The 19,623-nt window shown below is 43.8% G+C and overlaps 1 protein-coding gene across 3 annotated transcripts in view; it reads left to right on the forward strand.

The window, feature by feature from the left end:
- The window catches only part of LOC126235882 (apoptotic chromatin condensation inducer in the nucleus), a 114,387-nt gene that overhangs the window by 62,401 nt on the left and 32,363 nt on the right, over nt 1–19,623 (forward strand). For all 3 annotated transcript variants that reach the window (XR_007544828.1, XM_049944809.1, XM_049944810.1), the window contains exons 9-10: nt 8,099–8,319; nt 12,568–12,918. Coding sequence is in view for 2 of the 3 variants with exons in the window: in XM_049944809.1 (XP_049800766.1) it covers nt 8,099–8,319; nt 12,568–12,918 (572 nt within the window). In the remaining variant the exon portion in view is untranslated. The remainder of the gene's footprint in view (nt 1–8,098; nt 8,320–12,567; nt 12,919–19,623) is intronic.

Consider the following 19,623-nt stretch of genomic DNA (forward strand, 5'->3'; position numbering starts at 1 on the left):
GAGAGCGGTCTCACAACACCAGAAGGGATTGGCGATCCTTATGTCAGTTCTGCTTTCGCAGAACACGGGTGTAAAATGGCTGTCCTGTGAGAGGAAGGCAGGGCTTCTTTCCGTAAACCACTCTACACACCTTGGGCCATTAAAATTATCATTTGTTTACAGTTGTGGCTACCAGCCACATTGTACTGGTTATAGTTCCCGCACCATAGTGACTGGAAAGAGAAACCAATCAACGTATAGCAACCACACCGAAAGAGATGCTGTAAAGTGCAAATAAATTTATTTTTGATCCTATTTCTACTTAAGTAGTTAGTATGCCCTATCTAGCATTTGCAAGTACGGGTCTCATTACCCACAAAAGGGCTCTGCAATAAGCTAATGAGGACTTACACGTTACAGATTCAAAATCAGCGTTCTACAGATTTTGCAGTACAACTATGGTATTGGCACTGCTTTTGGCCAACAGCTGGTCAAAATAACGTGCTTTTGCTCGATTCCTGGCCTGCGTATAGATATCACACTCCTTTAGACAAAACTATCCCTCGTGAAAAGTGTATGACACGCAATTTATACCAATTTGAACCACTGGACAAATTCAGCCTCTGGATGTTTGTTCTTTCTGTGCCTATAAAACATATCATATCATCTGCAGTAGCTCCTTAAAGGATAACCAGTTTAACGATAAGCTCCACAACGACAGTTTCGCCTTCAGTTGCATGCCATTGCATTCCATCAGTTCTCATCACCCTGTTACACCAGTATGATTCTACATGCATTCTTTAAAGAGTGGGTACCTAGCTGAACCTCGGTACAATATGTAACTCCCAAAGAGTGCACCTTTCATCTTGATGGTGTGAATCTTTGTGATCACTGTGGTGTGCCATTTTTTATTTGGTGTTCATGATGGAAGTTCATAGTTTCCTTTGAACATTTCTTGAATGTGTTTGTGAAGTGTAATACATACACACTATAGAAGATTGATATGTGCACCTCTAGGACACTCATTTTCTGTCACCCTCCTGATGAAAATGGTGAGTCATTAGCAGCTAATGTTTTTTCTGTCATAATTGTTAATGCAACACTTCCAAATGAACCTTGCTAGATATTGAACTTGTGACCTCACAGTCAAGGGGTTCCTTGTAATTGTTTAAATATTCACCAAATATGCAGTGGTAATAAATGTCTACCCAGTTTTAGTGATAAGTAGGGACCAGAAAAATTCGCGTTTTGCGAAATAGATGTGAATTCTACCTCAAAGTGCAAAAACGCAAAATTACTTAATACTAATCCAGATTAAGTATTTTGTTGGAGATAGTTTGAAATAGCTTTATTTTCTGCATGTGAATATAAATATAAAAAATGTAACCAATTTTCAGTTACTGGTATTGTACATGATCTGGCAAAGCCGAATTTGGAAAGATAGTGTGTGTAAGAACCTGTTTGCAAAATAAAAAGTGTACAAAAGCAACGATGTGCCAGTGTGCCCAATGATCTGATGGCATGCCATGTGTGACGGTTGAAGAGTCTATTTAAGATACATGCCACATAATGAGATGTAGTACTCAGCCGTGAAACCTAACACGTTACAACAAAGACCTGCCTAAAGCTCCAATGATTGTACAATGCTGACACTTTTAACATAGCAAATTCCCCCCAGGGGCCCACAGTCCCTTTTGTTTGTATGTTTGTGGCACGCACGGGCCCCTAAGCTATTGCAGTCTCCTTCCTTTTTCCAGACTGCATTACCATCCCTGTCTCTCTCCTTCCCTATCCTTGCTTCTTTCTCCCTGCCCCCTCCTTTCCCTCTTAGTGGACTTCATGTTGACCTGGCTGTCCTCCCAGCAATGTTTTGGTATGTGCTATTGTTTAGTTTGCTGTTTCCATCTCCTTTTCGGCGTGTTTGGTCCCCTTGGGGTTTGATCTCCATTTCCAACATTTTCTGTTCAATGTGAGCCATTTGGGGATGAACTCCCAACCTAGTTTCCATGGTGCAGGCTCATCTCCCCCTCCTCTCCCTTTTCCCCTTGCACCTTGGCCCACTTCCTGCTAGGTCACCAGCACGGTAGCCAGTCCATGTGGTGGGGTTGTTAAGTACCCACTTAACTGAGCCCCCTGACAACACAGGGATCACACTGCTAGTACCTGAGCTGTTAACGCTTCGTGTATGCCAAGGAGTTGATGCTCATCATTTTGGGGTATCAGAACTCCTGGCAATGGCCACCGTGCTAGACGGCCCTTGCTGTGGCCGGGTGAGCCCCTGGTCAGAGTGAGTGGTTCTAGGGCAGTTGCTGTACACATGAAACAACAAAAGCTTCAACATCCTGGTGATTCTGTGGCCGTCTCTGAGTGATAGAAGACATGACACTCCTCCTTCGGCCTTCCCCTACCTGGCCACCCCATAGGAAGAGCGTCAAGCTCCCCGGCTTGGGTTGAAACCTTTCCCTCAGTACCTGGTGTGTACCAGGACAGATGGCGAAAGTTTTGCCACAACCTTTGTTTTTCATGGAGACGATTGAAGATAAGTATGGCAAAGTGGAATCCATGAGTAAAATGCAGTCTGGTTCTTCGCTCATAAAGACATCAGCTGCTGCCCAATCTGAAGCCCCGCGTACTTGTGACCATCTTTGTGACATCCCAGTCTCCATCGCACCCTACCAATCTTTGAACCCTGTACAGGGCATCATTTTCCACTGGGGTCTTTTTCTCCAAACTGACGAGGAGATCTGTGCAAACCTCGAGCAGCGAGGAGTCCGATTTATCTGCCATGTACAGCGAAGCCCTAAAAACAATCTCACTGATACGGGCGCCTTTATCCTGGCCTCCGAGGGGAATACCCTCTCAGACAAGGTAAAGGTGTTGGTGTATCGGTGTGATGTAAAACCTTACATTCCACCACCAATGAGATGCTTTAAATACTTACAGTTTGGACACGTCTTCCCGCTGCACCAATGATCCCCTCTGCTGTGACTGCAGGCGCCCCCTCCATGAGGGGAGTGCCTGTGCTCTCCCGCCAGTGGGCGTAAATTGTAATGCGCAGCTTCCTCAACGCTCACCAGCATGCCCGGTGTATGTGAAAGAACGACGGATTCAAGATTACAAGACTGTAGATCAACTTACCTACGCTGAGGCTTGTCGAAGGTACGACCGGCTCCATCCCGTGCCTAAAACTTCTACTTTTGATTCAGTTACGTCCATTCCCTCTCCTACCCCCTCCTCTTCCAAGCCCTGCCCCATTCACCCCACACCTTCCTCCTCACCTTCACTCTTCCCCCTTCCCCTCCCCATCAGTACCCATACCCCACGCCTTCAGGTGCTGCTCCCCCTCCCCCACTGGAAAAGCGCTCCTCTTCTTCGGCAGCTGCCGGTACTGGAGCTCCCTCCCAGGACTCCTCTTCCTAGCACCCCACTGAAAGGCGATCTGCAGCTCACGTCGGCTGTGCGATCCGTGGCTGGTGGGTGCCAAGATTGCCTGGTGTAATTCTGTGCCCGACCTTACTGCAGTCTGCCCTTCTATTCCTTCACAAGAGAAGAAGCAGAAACACAAGAACAAGGGCAAGGCCCTTCTGTTACCCCCTGAGGTGCCACCTTCCCCTCCTCCAGTCAACGAACCAACAGAGTCTGACCCCCACCTGTATGGACATTACCCCATCCTTTTCGGTGACGGATGGCGACTCGGCGGTGTGTCCGGCTCCGGTCCGTTTGCTTCCCATTTGGACTCCAGCTTGAGAATCCTCCAGTGGAATTTTAATGGCTATTTGCGTCACCTGGAGTTGCAGCCCCGTCTTTCCTCATACTCTGCTGCATGCATTGCTCTCCAGGAGACCCATTTTGTCAATTCCTACTGACCCACCCTTCGTGGGTTCCATGCTTTCTGTTGAAACTGAATTGGCCTCTTGCAGGCTTCTGGTGGTGTTTGCGCCTAGGTCTGCAAGGACATTGTTAGTAAATGGGTTCCCTCCATGCCACTCTGGAAGCAATTGCTGTCAGGGTCCATCTGGCAACTCCAATCACAATTTGTAATCCTTACCTCCCACCTGACAGGCCGCCTACATCCCTTGCCCTAACCACCCTTCTTCAACAACTCCCTTCTCCCTTCCTGCTTCTAGGGGACTTTAATGCCCACAACCCTCTTTGGGGTAGCCACATGACTACTGCACTGGGTAGGACAGTTGAAGCTGTTCTGGCAGGGCTTGACCTCTGTCTCCTAAATACCGGCACTCCCATACCCTTTTGTGTGGCACACGGCACTTTCTCTGCCATTGACCTCTCCATCTACAGTCCTGGCCTTCTTCCCTCCATTCAGTGGGGTGTCCACAATGACTTATGTGACAGCAATCATTATCGGATTGCTTCGACCTTCCTTCAGTATATCTCACTCCGTCACCCTCCCAGATGGGCCTTCTGTAAGGCTGACTGGGGTGCCTTCTCCTCTGCTACCACCCCCTCTGTACTAACAGACAGTAGTATTGATGAGTCTACACAGACTGACTACCGCCATTCTTTCCTCAGCTGTTTCAGCCATCCCTTCTTCCTCGGGTCCCCCCCCCCCCCCCATCGGAAGATGGTCCCTTGGTGGACTCCAGGAATTGCTGCGGCCATAGAAGACCGCCGCTGTGCTCTTCAATGCTTCAAGCGGTACTCTTCTACTGCTCTCCTTCTGGTCTTAAAACTATTCTGTGCCCACGCCCGTTACCTAATCAAATTTCATAAACGGATTTGCTGGGAACGATATTTGGCTGCCATAGGAAAGCACGCCCTCTCTTCACAAGTCTGGGCGAAACTCAGGCGAATATTTGGCCATTGTCCTCCCACCAGCGTTGCAGGAATTTCTGTGCCTGGTGTTGTCCTTACCCATCCAGACTTTGTCGCAGAGCATTTCGCTCAACATTTTGCCCAAGCCTCTGCATCGACTCAGTATCCGCCCACGTTCCTCCTCCTCCTGAAAGAGCGCTCGGAACGACTGCCTTTGTCTTTCATTTCTCACTGCTTGGAGCCTTATAGTGCCCCATTTAGCAAGTGGGAATCCGCCAGCGCCCTCGCCCTTTGTCCTGACACAGCTCCTTGACCGAATCGGATACATAACCAAATGCTCCAACACTTTTCGGTGGCTGGCCACTGTCGTATACTGACCCTTTTCAACCGTCTGTGGAGTGAGGGGGTATTACCTATCCAGTGGCAGGAAAGCATTGTTATTCCAGTGTTGAAGCCTGGGAAGCCACTTATTAGATTGGATAGCTACCATCCAGTTAGCCTTGCCAATACCCTCTGCCAGCTCCTTGAACGCTTGCTGAGTCAGCGGCTGTTTTGGATCCTTGAATCCCGTGACCTTTTGTCATCGACTCAAGGTGGTTTTTGCTGTGGCTGCTCTACAGTGGATAACTTGGTCCTTTTGGAGTCTGTAGTCTGGTCGGCTTTTGCCCATCGGCAACACCTCATTGAAGTCTTTACATAAAGCCTACATCATCACCTGGCACCACCACATCCTCACCACCCTTCGCGAATGGGGCCTTCCTGGCGCTCTGCCTGTTTTTATCCGTAACTTTATTTCTTGTCGCTCTTTCTGGGTCTAAGTTGGTTCCTCCTACAGCACTTCCCATGGGCAAGAAAAAGAGGTTCCACAGGGTTCCATGCTAAGTGTCCCTCTCTTTCTCGTCGCCATTGATGGACTGGGGGCGGCTGCTTGGCCAACAGTGTCTCCCTAATGATTTTTGTATCTATGTTGCTTCCTCCGTCATGGGTGCTGCAGAACACCGTCTACAGGGGGCAATCTACCAGGTGCAATCTTGGACTCTCTCCCATGGCTTTCAGTTTTCGGTGGCCAGGTCGTGTGTTGTGCATTTGTGCCATCGCTGTACAGTCCATCACCATCCAGACCTGTTCCTCGATGGCCAATCCTTTGAGGTGGTTCACATCCGTTGCTTCTTGGGTCTGGTCTTCGATGTCCGGTTGACATGGCTCCCTCATCTTCGCCAGCTAAAGAGGGCGCATTGGTTACATCTCAATGGTCTTAGATGTCTGTGCAGTACCACCTGGGGTGCAGACCGCTCTATTCCCTTGTGATTGTACAAAGCACTGATCCAGTCTCGTTTGGACTACAGGAGTCCTGTCTATGGTCCTTAGATACCTTCGACATTGCAGATACTAGACCCCATCCACCATTGTGGGGTACGACTTGCGACTGGTGCCTTGCGGACTAGCCCTCTGATTAGCCTTCTTGCACAGGCAGGGGATTCCACCGCTGCGAGTCTTGTGCCAACATCAGCTGATATCTCACACACTCCGCATTCGCTGCCCCCCAAAGCACCCTAATTATGGTCTTCTTTATCCAGACATGGAGATCAATCTCCCGCAGCGGCGACCACGGTGTGGGCTTACCATGGCTGCCTGCATTCAGTCACTCTTTTCTGAGCTCCAGCACTTCCCTTTACCGCCTCTTTTTCTCGTCACATGCGCATCCCCCTCCGTGGTGTGTCTCTCGGCCACAGGTCTGTTTTGATCTCTCCACCAATTCAAAGGATTCTATCCCTCCAGAGGCCCTTTGCCACCAATTCTACTGCCTCCTCAGTTCATTCCAGGGTTCAGAAGTGATTTATACTGATAGCTCCATGGTTGCTAGTCACACTGGTTATGCTTACACCTATGTGAGACACACGGAACTTCGTTCCTTGCCAGATGGGTGTAGTGTTTTTACTGCAGAATTGGTAGCCATCTTGCGCACACTGGACCATGTCCGCTTCTGCTCAGGACAGTCCTTCACTATCTGTAGTGACACACACACACACACACACACACACACACACACCTCTCTCTCACTTCCCCCCCTCACTCCCCCCTCTCTGTCCCCCCCTCTCTCTCCCCCCTCTCTCTCCCCCCTCTCTGTCTCCCCCCTCTCTGTCTCCCCCCTCTCTGTCTCCCCCCTCTCTGTCTCCCCCCTCTCTGTCTCCCCCCTCTCTGTCTCCCCCCTCTCTGTCTCCCCCCCCTCTCTCTCCCCCCTCTCTCTCTCCCCCTCTCCCTCTCTCTGTCCCCCCTCTAAGTGGCCGAATGAAGAAAACTGTGAGACGGACCAATCTTTAACATATGAAGAAATAATGAAAAGCGTGCAAGAAAGTAATGCTTAAAGTGATGAAGAAGAGGATACAGGAGGAGAGAGCATGAAGATTTCTCACACTGTTGGTGCTGAAGTTCCAGAGGTCTTCCTGGCAGGGTACATTATGCAACGACCAGATACATGCGGTACCAGTGAAATGCTTGTAAAATGGTTGCGTGATAAAGCAAGCCACCGTCACGTGTCATCATTGCGACAGTTAAAAATTATACACTCAAGGACAAAGTTTTCTTTGAAAATTATTGTATTTTTGGCCTTAATAAAGTATATCCTGTGTGTTTTAAAATTGTATCCTTCGGTTTAATAAAGTACAGTACGCTATATCCCCTATGTTTTCAAAATAAATAAAAACAAAATAAATGAATAAAATAAATTTCAGACACTCAATAATCCGGCAGTTCCACTAATCAGACACCCATATGTGCCAGAAATGGTCGGATTATCGAGAGTCTAGTGTAGTAGTAGTAGTAGTAGTAGTAGTAGTAGTAGTAGTAAATTCCCATCGAAAATTATGATTTTACTCCTTATCAAGTATATTTGATTTAGATTTCTGTTAATAACAGTCGTGTTGTGTCCAAATAATTTTGTTTTCTTCAAATGATTCCATTTATTGGATGACCACTAAATTACAAATTAACTTCTAAGAAAAATCACATTTCCTCTTGCATTCAATTATTTGATTTTATAAATTTGTATTAATGAATTTTAAGTACGGGCATTATGGAATGATGATGGAAAAGTTACACACAAATTAATAGTGTCTTCAGAATCGATAGAATCATTGCAGTTGTCCCAGAAATGAAAGTTGGCATTATTCCTATGGAGAGCAGGCAACATGTTGTGATTTTTGGTGCCTGCCTGTTTGTTTGTCTGCTACTAATGAACCATTTGTTTTGAGAATGACTATTTTCCTGTCTGTCTTCTGCCTTTTTGCTGTGGATGCCCTTTTTATTATATCTGAAGATTAATACAGCACTGGTTATGTTTTTTCAGATAGGTTTGCTGTGAGGAAGATCTCAATTGTGTCTGATGATGCCCGGACCTTGCAGCGTTCCCCCAGTCCTCCAAAAAACAGGGTGTCTGACATATTGTTTATAACCAATTTGGTACGGCCTTTCACAGTTCACCAACTGAAGGAATTGCTTGCAAGGACCGGCACTATTGTTGAAGATGGCTTCTGGATTGATAAAATAAAATCAAAATGTTTTGTGCAGGTAATATTGTGTTGCTTTGATGCCTAACCTCATTAGTATTCTCTTCTTTCTTGCTTTAAGTGGGCAGTGTAGCAAACTTTAAAAGATTTAAATTCTGTTTGCATTTGTTGTTTGCTGAGAATAGTGTGTACAAGTGATAGAAATACGTACTGTTCACCTCCAGAGTGTCAGCCAAATTATGGTTGCTTATCGCCACTAGTACATAGTGTGTTCAAACATAGATAGCGATAAAGCATTTGACATTGAATTTAGCAGCTCAGAAAGTGTCCTAGAATTCCATGTTATGTCATTGGACTAGGAAAGTGATTGTTGTTCATCAGATTATTAGTGCTCGCAGATGCTCACTACTGATTTATATACAGTCAATACCATTCATAGTGACACCCCTTGTAGCAATGCATTGCCCATAACAGCAAAATCTGATGTTCTGTCTAAATCCTATGTAAGCACTCTATTTAAATGTTGCTTAGTACGACTCGCTTATTGTGACTTATCTTATAAAACAAATTATTTTTTACTACATTTTCTGAGAATTATGTTTGCTATAACATCCAATGTTCATTTTTGTTTGTCACATATTTGGGAACTACTAACAAGAATGTAATGCTTATTTTCAAAATCTTGTTTTCTGTAGAATGTTGGTTTCAAATGAGGCATTAAAACAAATGACTCATCAAAAGCAAAATGCGTATGTACGCCTTAAATACAAAAAGCAAACAAAAATGACCAATTATCTGAAGCAGAACAGTATAATGTACTATATGTTACTGTATTGCATTTTTAAAGTTAAAGCAACTGCTTCAAAAATTAAATACAAATTGTCTTGCTGTGATGTAGAAAACGAAAAAATTAAATTCCAGTGGTGGTAATTTTTTTTAAGTACAGAAGTGGAATTACTCTTGTTTTGTCCTTATCTGTATTAGATACTTCCAATGAATTAGGTACAGTACATCACATTTTTACAAAATTTTGAAGAGAAACACAGGAGAAAGTGTAGGCCTTTGTGTAATTATGTATAGAATACTACCTTTTCATTTTGGGACTTATGATTAATTTTTGTAATACAGTAACTAGAATGGAGTTTGTGACATTTGCCTGCTTTATTTTTTCATTGATTGTCCTCGGTGTCGACGTACTTGCGTTGCTACACTGGGTGAAAAATGGGGTTTGTAATTTCGACACTGGCTGCTGTAAATAATGTAGCTGACACGTGCACAGTTGCGTTTCACAGTTCTTTACTTTAACTGTTATAACCCCCAATAATACACAGTAATAAGGCCAGTGCACTATTGTTTAACTTTCGATAAGCCCCATTAATAGGTTGTAGGCAAACATGCACAGACTGCTGCAATAGTTTACTGTTGAACATCTACGAGCAGAAAAAGCCTAACCACACAGTTCAGTCTTTCAAATAAATTGCGGTATGTATTAAACAGACACTGCCATTGTTTTAAAACATGGAATAATTGTGTTACACTTATTTCACAGTTAAGATTATGCATAGTTGTTCATCTAACCAACACAGGTTTCTTGTCTGAAAGTCGGCCGTGGACTGACTGTCTCGGGACCAAAAATCGGGCCCTTAAATATCCTCACAATAATAGGTACTGAAACTACACATTGTTCGAAGTTAAATTAACTGAATACATCGAAAAATTTGTTCTTTTTAGCATTTTCTTCTACTACAAGAGTTAGACTGAATTATTTGTTTAAATTATGAAATTAACAAATATTGTTACACAAACAATACTTGTGACAAAACTGTTAAATACTTTGGAATTAATTAAAAGCTGGCTTTGCTAACATGTTCTCGAATAGAGCCAAATAGATCCTTTAAGCATACAATTAATTCCAGAATGAGATTTTTCACTCTGCAGCGGAGTGTGCGCTGATATGAAACTTCCTGGCAGATTAAAACTGTGTGCCCGACCGAGACTCGAACTCGGGACCTTTGCCTTTCGCGGGCAAGTGCTCTACCAACTGAGCTACCGAAGCACGACTCACGCTCGGTACTCACAGCTTTACTTCTGCCAGTACCTCGTCTCCTACCTTCCAAACTTTACAGGAGCTCTCCTGCGAACCTTGCAGAACTAGCACTCCTGAAAGAAAGGATATTGCGGAGACATGGCTTAGCCACAGCCTGGGGGATGTTTCCAGAATGAGATTTTTCACTCTGCAGCGGAGTGTGCGCTGATATGAAACTTCCTGGCAGATTAAAACTGTGTGCCGGACCGAGACTCGAACTCGGGACCTTTGCCTTTCGCGGGCAAGTGCTCTACCAACTGAGCTACCGAAGCACGACTCACGCCCGGTACTCACAGCTTTACTTCTGCCAGTACCTCGTCTCCTACCTTCCAAGGTTCGCAGGAGAGCTCCTGTAAAGTTTGGAAGGTAGGAGACGAGGTACTGGCAGAAGTAAAGCTGTGAGTACCGGGCGTGAGTCGTGCTTCGGTAGCTCAGTTGGTAGAGCACTTGCCCGCGAAAGGCAAAGGTCCCGAGTTCGAGTCTCGGTCCGGCACACAGTTTTAATCTGCCAGGAAGTTTCATATCAGCGCACACTCCGCTGCAGAGTGAAAAATCTCATTCTGGAAACATCCCCCAGGCTGTGGCTAAGCCATGTCTCCGCAATATCCTTTCTTTCAGGAGTGCTAGTTCTGCAAGGTTCGCAGGAGAGCTCCTGTAAAGTTTGGAAGGTAGGAGACGAGGTACTGGCAGAAGTAAAGCTGTGAGTACCGGGCGTGAGTCGTGCTTCGGTAGCTCAGTTGGTAGAGCACTTGCCCGCGAAAGGCAAAGATCCCGAGTTCGAGTCTCGGTCGGGCACACAGTTTTAATCTGCCAGGAAGTTTCATATCAGCGCACACTCCGCTGCAGAGTGAAAAATCTCATTCTGGAAACATCCCCCAGGCTGTGGCTAAGCCATGTCTCCGCAATATCCTTTCTTTCAGGAGTGCTAGTTCTGCAAGGTTCGCAGGAGAGCTCCTGTAAAGTTTGGAAGGTAGGAGACGAGGTACTGGCAGAAGTAAAGCTGTGAGTACCGGGCGTGAGTCGTGCTTCGGTAGCTCAGTTGGTAGAGCACTTGCCCGCGAAAGGCAAAGGTCCCGAGTTCGAGTCTCGGTCGGGCACACATTTTTAATCTGCCAGGAAGTTTCATACAATTAATTGTTCCTCCAAATGTTTACAATTATTATAGAATTTATATTTGTTTATAAGTCAGCAGTAGAATTTGAGTTACAAAACAATTACTGATTTCACCCTGCAGTGAAAGATATTAACTAGGAATAGTCAAAATAAATTAGAAAATCAACTACATACATAAAACTAAGCACGAAATTAGATCTAGTGTTATATTCTTTAAAACTGAGGGCCACTCTTTCTCTTTTATGAAAATGCAGATTATACTTGCGCATGTTAATGGTAATTAGTCGGACATGGAAAAATGAATTTTAAGGAGACAGATGGCAAAACAAGAGAAGTAAAAATATCCCCGCTTGCTTCGTCACAAATTGTCATTCACGTCTGTTATACTATGAAACACTTACAGTAAGTTTTAAACATGCTCAACATTTGCCTCATTCATTATCCAAGAACATGTTTGATGTTATTGAATAAGTTATATAGTTGCTATTTTCTTCATGTATTAGAAGATTTTTACATTTTACTAGCATTTTCTTGCTATATGCAGTGCATAAACATCAGAAAAATTTCTCTTCAATCCCTTTCCACAAATACTATGTGGACTGTTACTCTGTGGCAGCCTGAAACTTACAAATATGCAAATTTTTATCAAAAAACAAAGCAAAAACACAGTTCGTGCTACCAGCGTCTATAATGACTGTAAACCATCGGTCCCTTTGACACCATTATAACTGGTTTCAGTTTTATATATTCAGCTGTGTTGCTGCTAGCCACTCAAAGATTTCCATTCACAAACCAACTTTCAGTTACTCTGCAGAGAAAATTTCTGAATGCAGGAGCTATGATGAATAAAATGTTATAGCAAATTTTTGTCAGTTTTTGTGTGTTTGATTATTCAGTACTCTTTAAATCATCATAACACTCTGTTAGCATTGTGGTTTGTTTGATGTCAGTTATTTATTTATGGGAATGTCATTTTTGAACAACAAAAAGTTCATTCTATGTATAAGGTCATTTGCAAAATCATATAATTATATAAAGATGTGAACTTAAGCTGTCTTGCAAATTATGAGGAAGGTTGGATTTGCTAATGAGATGTTGTTTGTTACATAGTACGAAACAGAGGAACAAGCAAGGGAGACACGGCATGCGCTCCATGGTATAAGGTGGCCTGTCTCCAATCCAAAACAGTTGTGTGTAGATTTTGGACGAAGAGAAGATATGGAAGCAGCAAAGGCAGCGGGTGAAACTGACAGTGTTGTGCGCAAGACAGATCCGCTACAGGTGGAAAGAGTGCCTCCAGTCTCTCTGCCTGTGCAAGGCGGGAATATTCCACTTGTTGAGAACTGGGTTGCATCTCAGCAGCAGCGTGACAAAGAACGAGACAGAGAACGTGAAAGGGAGAGGGACAGGGGGCGAGTTAAGGAAAGGGGAGCTGCACCGCCAGAACAGAGGACACAGAAGGTGAGTTGTTTTGAAACTTAATTCCACACAGATGCTAAGAGGGGCTGTTACCTTAAAAACAACTCTGCTTTTAATATACCAAGGTAGCTGATGCGTGGTTTCTGCTTAAAAATTGTAACTACCTATACCTCCATAAAACTGAGTTTAAATGCCTTGCTCACTAATAAGTTCTCTACAAGTTAATCAAGGTAGTCCACATTAAACTCCTTCATTTCTGCAATGAAAACTTTCCAAAAGGTGGTACTATATCGAAATGAAACAGCTGAGTTGTTGCAGAAGCTCCAAATATTATTTTTTATGTTACGGGAAAGTACATTTTCAAAAATTATTTACTATTTCGAGGTGTCGATGCATGTTTAGTGGAGCTAATTGTAATATCTGACCAGAGAACAACAACCTATGATAAATAGATACGATAAATGAGTTGTGATGTGCTGGATAGTTCATAAAGTAGTCCTGCACCACTCAGAAACGGTTGTCCAGATCTGCAGTTCATGTATGCATTATGGAAGTTAGGTGTAGTACAGGAATACTGTTACGGAACCTCATACAGTGAGAGTTGGGAACATATAATGCACCTAGGAACATTGTCAAGCTTGATTATTTTGTTGGTCAAGGTGTTGTGTGGGGAGACGTAATGTTGCAAGAACGTACTGTCCTCCAAATCTTGTAACACAGTCACGATCAGTGTTATTGTGACCTTGTACTCCTTCCCGATGTGCATTGTGTCGGGTGTATATGGCCCTTACTTCATTTATGTGGATGACATTGTGTGACCGTATCAAGCTGCACAAATTGGAGGAGCTCTTGGTACAAGAGAATATTCGGTGAATGGTCTGGTCTGTCTGTTTCCCCAACTGGAATCTCATCAAGCACGTTCGCATTGTGATGCGTTTGGAAGATGTATTGCAGCATGTCCACATGCAACAATTACCATCCACCACTTAACAACAACACTGGTGGAGGAATGAAACACCGTCCACTAAAAGTTCTCACCAGTCTTGTGGTCAGCATGGAAGCACGTTGCAGAGCATGCATCAATGTCCGTGGTAATCACATGCCCTAATACGAATCATGACCCACTTTTTGTAATGGCAATCACATGCCCTAATAAGAATCATGACCCACTTTTTGTAATGTCCATGGGTCCATTGTAAATTGCTGTGACTTAAGTCTTTGAATAAAAGTGTCGTTTCTGTTCGTCACATTCAGTACTTCTTTCAGATATCTTCTGTGCTATAATGTAGCAGTTCTTTCTATGTACGGTCCAAATTTTGTCGAGCTGTGTTAACTGGCAGTGACACATCGTGCAAAAGTTAATTTCGTCGTGAAGTTTTGCACACAAGTGCACTTGAACCATTAATCATAGAAATTATAACCTCTAAAAAATTTGATGTTTTATACAGTCAGACATTCTGCACAGGAAGCAGAAATATTATCAGCAATTATGGGAAGGATAGATTGCTATTCACTGTAAAGGTGACACAATTTGCAAACAGGCACAACAAAAAGACTGTTACACATTAAGTGTGTGGCCAAAGCCTTCATTAGAAAAGAAACCCTTTCGTATTCACACAAGTAAGCACACCTCACATACACAGTACCACTATCTATGGCTGATCGGGCCAGACTACCGTCAAGATCAGTTTAATCCTTATATGATGAATTTGTTAATGCTGCCTTGCTTCCTTATCAAATTTCTCTCTTCCTTCCTCCTTCACCCCCTCTTCTCTCTCTCTCTCCCTCCCTCCCTCCCTCCCTCCCTATCCCTCCCTCCCTCCGCCCCCTCCCACCCCCCCCCTCTCTCTCTCTCTCCACATTTCCTCCTCCCTTCCTCTCTGTCCATCTCCTCCTTCCCCCCTCTGTATTTCTGTTTCCTCCCCCGCCTTCTTCACTTCCACCTCTCTCTAACCTTGAGACCTTGTTTATTATAACTGCAAGCAAAACCTTGATTGGCAGTTGAAGCTGCTTGAAAGTGAATAGGAAAGTGGTTGGTATCATTTTGTATACAGTATATGACAGAGAGGTCTCCAGCTTCTGGATCTGTGATGAAAACAGCTTCCATGACAGTATTTTGCAAAGTTTTAATTTGTGAATGGGTAGGACTGCAATGTTGAGGATGATTTTCTGTAGTCATATTCTAGACGTCGTCCCCATAAACCATAGACCTTGCCGTTGGTGGGGAGGCTTGCGTGCCTCAGCGATACAGATAGCCGTACCGTAGGTGCAACCACAACGGAGGGGTATTTGTTGAGAGGCCAGACAAACGTATGGTTCCTGAAGAGGGGCAGCAGCCTTTTCAGTAGTTGCAGGGGCAACAGTCTGGATGATTGACTGATCTGGCCTTGTAACACTAACCAAAACGGCCTTGCTGTGCTGATACTGCGAACGGCTGAAAGCAAGGGGAAACTACGGCCGTAATTTTTCCCGAGGGCATGCAGCTTTACTGGCGTCCTCTTGGGTAAAATATTCCGGAGGTAAATTAGTCCCCCATTCAGATCTCCTGGCGGGGACTACTCAGGAGAACGTCGTTATCAGGAGAAAAAAAACTGGCGCTCTACAGATCGGAGCGTGGCATGTCAGATCCCTTAATCGGGCAGGTAGGTTAGAAAATTTAAAAAGGGAAATGGATAGGTTAAAGTTAGGTATAGTGGGAATTAGTGAAGTTTGGTGGCAGGAGGAACAAGACTTCTGTTCAGGTGACTACAGGGTTATGAATACAAAATCAAATAGGGGTAATGCAGGAGTAGGTTTAATAATGAATAGGAAAATAGGAATGCGGGTAAGCTACTATAAACAGCATAGTGAACGCATTATTGTGGCCAAGATAGATACGAAACCCACACCTACCACAGTAGTACAAGTTTATATGCCAACTAGCTCTGCAGATGAAGAAGAAATTGAAGAAATGTATGACAAGATAAAAGAAATTATTCAGATTGTGAAGGGAGACGAAAATTTAATAGTCATGGGTGACTGGAATTCAGTAGTAGGAAAAGGAAGAGAAGGAAACGTAGTAGGTGAATATGGATTGGGAGTAAGAAATGAAAGAGGAAGCCGCCTGGTGGAATTTTGCACAGAGCACAACTTAATCATAGCTAACACCTGGTTCAAGAATCATAAAAGAAGGTTGTATACATGGAAGAATCCTGGAGGTACTAACAGGTATCAGATAGATTATATAATGGTAGGACAGAGATTTAGGAACCAGGTCTTAAATTGTAGGACATTTCCAGGGGCAGATGTGGACTCTGACCACAATCTATTGGTTATGAACTGTAGATTAAAACTGAAGAAACTGCAAAAAGGTGGGAATTTAAGAAGATGGGACCTGGATAAACTGAAAGAACCAAAGGTTGTACAGAGTTTCAGGGAGAGCATAAGGGAACAATTGACAAGAATGGGGGAAAGAAATACAATAGAAGAAGAATGGGTAGCTTTGAGGGATGAAGTAGTGAAGGCAGCAGAGGATCAAGTAGGTAAAAAGACAAGGGCTAGTAGAAATCCTTGGGTGACAGAAAAAATATTGAATTTAATTGACGAAAGGAGAAAATATAAAAATGCAGTTAATGAAGCAGGCAAAAAGGGATACAAACGTCTCAAAAATGAGATTGATAGGAAGTGCAAAATGGCTAAGCAGGCGTGGCTAGAGGACAAATGTAAGGATGTAGAGGCTTATCTCACTAGGGGTAAGATAGATACTGCCTACAGGAAGATTAGAGAGACCTTTGGAGAAAAAAGAACCACTTGTATGAATATCAAGAGCTCAGATGGAAACCCAGTTCTAAGCAAAGAAGGGAAAGCAGAAAGGTGGAAGGAGTATATAGAGGGTCTATACAAGGGCGATGTACTTGTGGGCAATGTTATAGAAAAGGAAGAGGATGTAGATGAAGATGAAATGGGAGATATGATACTGCGTGAAGAGTTTGACAGAGCACTGAAAGAAACAAGGCCCCGGGAGTAGACAACATTCCATTAGAACTACTGACAGCCTTGGGAGAACCAGTCCTTACAAAACTCTACCATCTGGTGAGCAAAATGTATAAGACAGGCGAAATACCCTCAGACTTCAAGAAGAATATAATAATCCCAATCCCAAAGAAAGCAGGCGTTGACAGATGTGAAAATTACCGAACTATCAGTTTAATAAGTCACGGCTGCAAAATACTGACACGAATTCTTTACAGACGAATGGAAAAACTGGTAGAAGCTAACCTCGGGGAAGATCAATTTGGATTCCATAGAAATATGGAACATGTGAGGCAATACTGACCCTACGACTTATTTTAGAAGCCAGATTAAGAAAAGGCAAACCTACATTTCTAGCATTTGTAGACTTAGAGAAAGCTTTGACAATGTTGACTGGAATACTCTCTTTCAAATTCTGAAGGTGGCAGGGGTAAAATACAGGGAGCGAAAGGCTATTTACAATTTGTACAGAAATTGTATGGCAGTTATAATAATTGAGGGGCATGAAAGGGAAGCAGTGGTTGGGAAGGGAGTGAGACAGGGTTTAAGCTCTCCCCGATGTTGTTCAATCTGTACATTGAGCAAGCAATAAAGGAAACAAAAGAGAAATTCGGAGTTGGTATTAAAATCCATGGAGAAGAAATAAAAACTTTTAAGGTTCGCGGATGACATTGTAATTCTGTCAGAGACAGCAAAGCACTTGGAAGAGCAGTTGAATGGAATGGACAGTGTCTTGGAAGGAGGATATAAGATGAACATCAACAAAAGCAAAACAAGGATAATGGAATGTAGTCGAATTAAGTCAGGTGATGCTGAGGGAATTAGATCAGGAAGTGAGGCACTTAAAGTAGTAAAGGAGTTTTGCTATTTGGGGAGCAAAATAACTGATGATGGTCGAAGTAGAGAGAATATAAAATGTAGACTGGCAATGGCAAGGAAAGCGTTTCTGAAGAAGAAAAATTTGTTAACATCGAGTACAGATTTAAGTGTCAGGAAGTCGTTTGTATGGAGTGTAGCCATGTATGGAAGTGAAACATGGACGATAAATAGTTTAGACAAGAAGAGAATAGAAGCTTTCGAAATGTGGTGCTACTGAAGAATGCTGAAGATTAGATGGGTAGATCACATAGCTAATGTGGAGAGGTACTCAATAGGGTTGAGGCTAAGAGGAGTTTGTGGCACAACTTAACTAGAAGAAGGGATCGGTTGGTAGGGCATGTTCTTAGGCATCAAGGGATCACCAATTTAGTATTGGAGGGTAAAAATCGTAGAGGGAGACCAAGAGATGAATACACCAAGCAGATTCAGAAGGATGTAGGCTGTGGTATGTACTGGGAGATGAAGAAGCTTGCACAGGATAGAGTAGCATGGAGAGCTACATCAAACCAGTCTCAGGACTGAAGACCACAACAACAACAACATTCTAGTTGTAAGACAATAAGCCATAAAAACTACTTTCGGGTCATTCCATGTCAAAACACACAATAACTCAAGGATTTGTAACCTTTTATCTCATATTTTCACAAAACTTGGCCCATTTGCTTATACTTGTAACATAGGAACATCTGCAAAATCTTTTCGGTCTCAGATTACAACTTTATTTTAAATTGAATTTTTAATGTAGTGATATTCTGATAACGGGGCGGCTCTGCAATAATGTCAATGCAAAGTGGTACTTATATATATATAGAGGGAAACATTCCACGTGGGAAAAATATAAATATATCTAAAAACAAAGATGATGTGACGCACCGAACGAAAGCGCTGGCAGGTCGATAGACACACAAACAAACACAAACACACACACAAAATTCAAGCTTTCACAACAAACTGTTGCCTCATCAGGAAAGAGGGAAGGAGAGGGAAAGACGAGATTATGTGGGTTTTAAGGGAGAGGGTAAGGAGTCATTCCAATCCCGGGAGTGGAAAGACTTACCTTAGGGGGAAAAAAAGGACGGGCATACACTCGCGCGCACACACACATATCCATCCACACATATACAGACACGAGCAGACATATTTAAAGACAAAGAGTTTGGGCAAAGATGTCAGTCGAGGCGGAAGTGAAGAGGCAAAGATGATGTTGAATGACAGGTGAGGTATGAGTGGTGGCAACTTGAAATTAGCGGAGATTGAGGCCTGGTGGGTAACGGGAAGAGAGGATATATTGAAGAGCAAATTCCCATCTCCGGAGTTCGGATAGGTTGGTGTTGGTGGGAAGTATCCAGATAACCCGGACGGTGTAACACTGTGCCAAGATGTGATGGCCGTGCACCAAGGCATGTTTAGCCACAGGGTGATCCTCATTACCAACAAACACTGTCTGCCTGTGTCCATTCATGCGAATGGACAGTTTGTTGCTGGTCATTCCCACATAGAATGCATCACAGTGTAGGCAGGTCAGTTGGTAAATCACGTGGGTGCTTTCACATGTGGCTCTGCCTTTGATCGTGTACACCTTCCGGGTTACAGGACTGGAGTAGGTGGTGGTGGGAGGGTGCATGGGACAGGTTTTACACCGGGGGCGGTTACAAGGATAGGAGCCAGAGGGCAGGGAAGGTGGTTTGGGGATTTCATAGGGATGAACTAACAGGTTACGAAGGTTAGGTGGACGGCGGAAAGACACTCTTGGTGGAGTGGGGAGGATTTCATGAAGGATGGATCTCATTTCAGGGCAGGATTTGAGGAAGTCGTATCCCTGCTGGAGAGCCACATTCAGTCTGGTCCAGTCCCAGA

Source organism: Schistocerca nitens, chromosome 2, assembly GCF_023898315.1.
Source record: "Schistocerca nitens isolate TAMUIC-IGC-003100 chromosome 2, iqSchNite1.1, whole genome shotgun sequence".
Lineage (NCBI taxonomy): Eukaryota > Metazoa > Arthropoda > Insecta > Orthoptera > Acrididae > Schistocerca > Schistocerca nitens.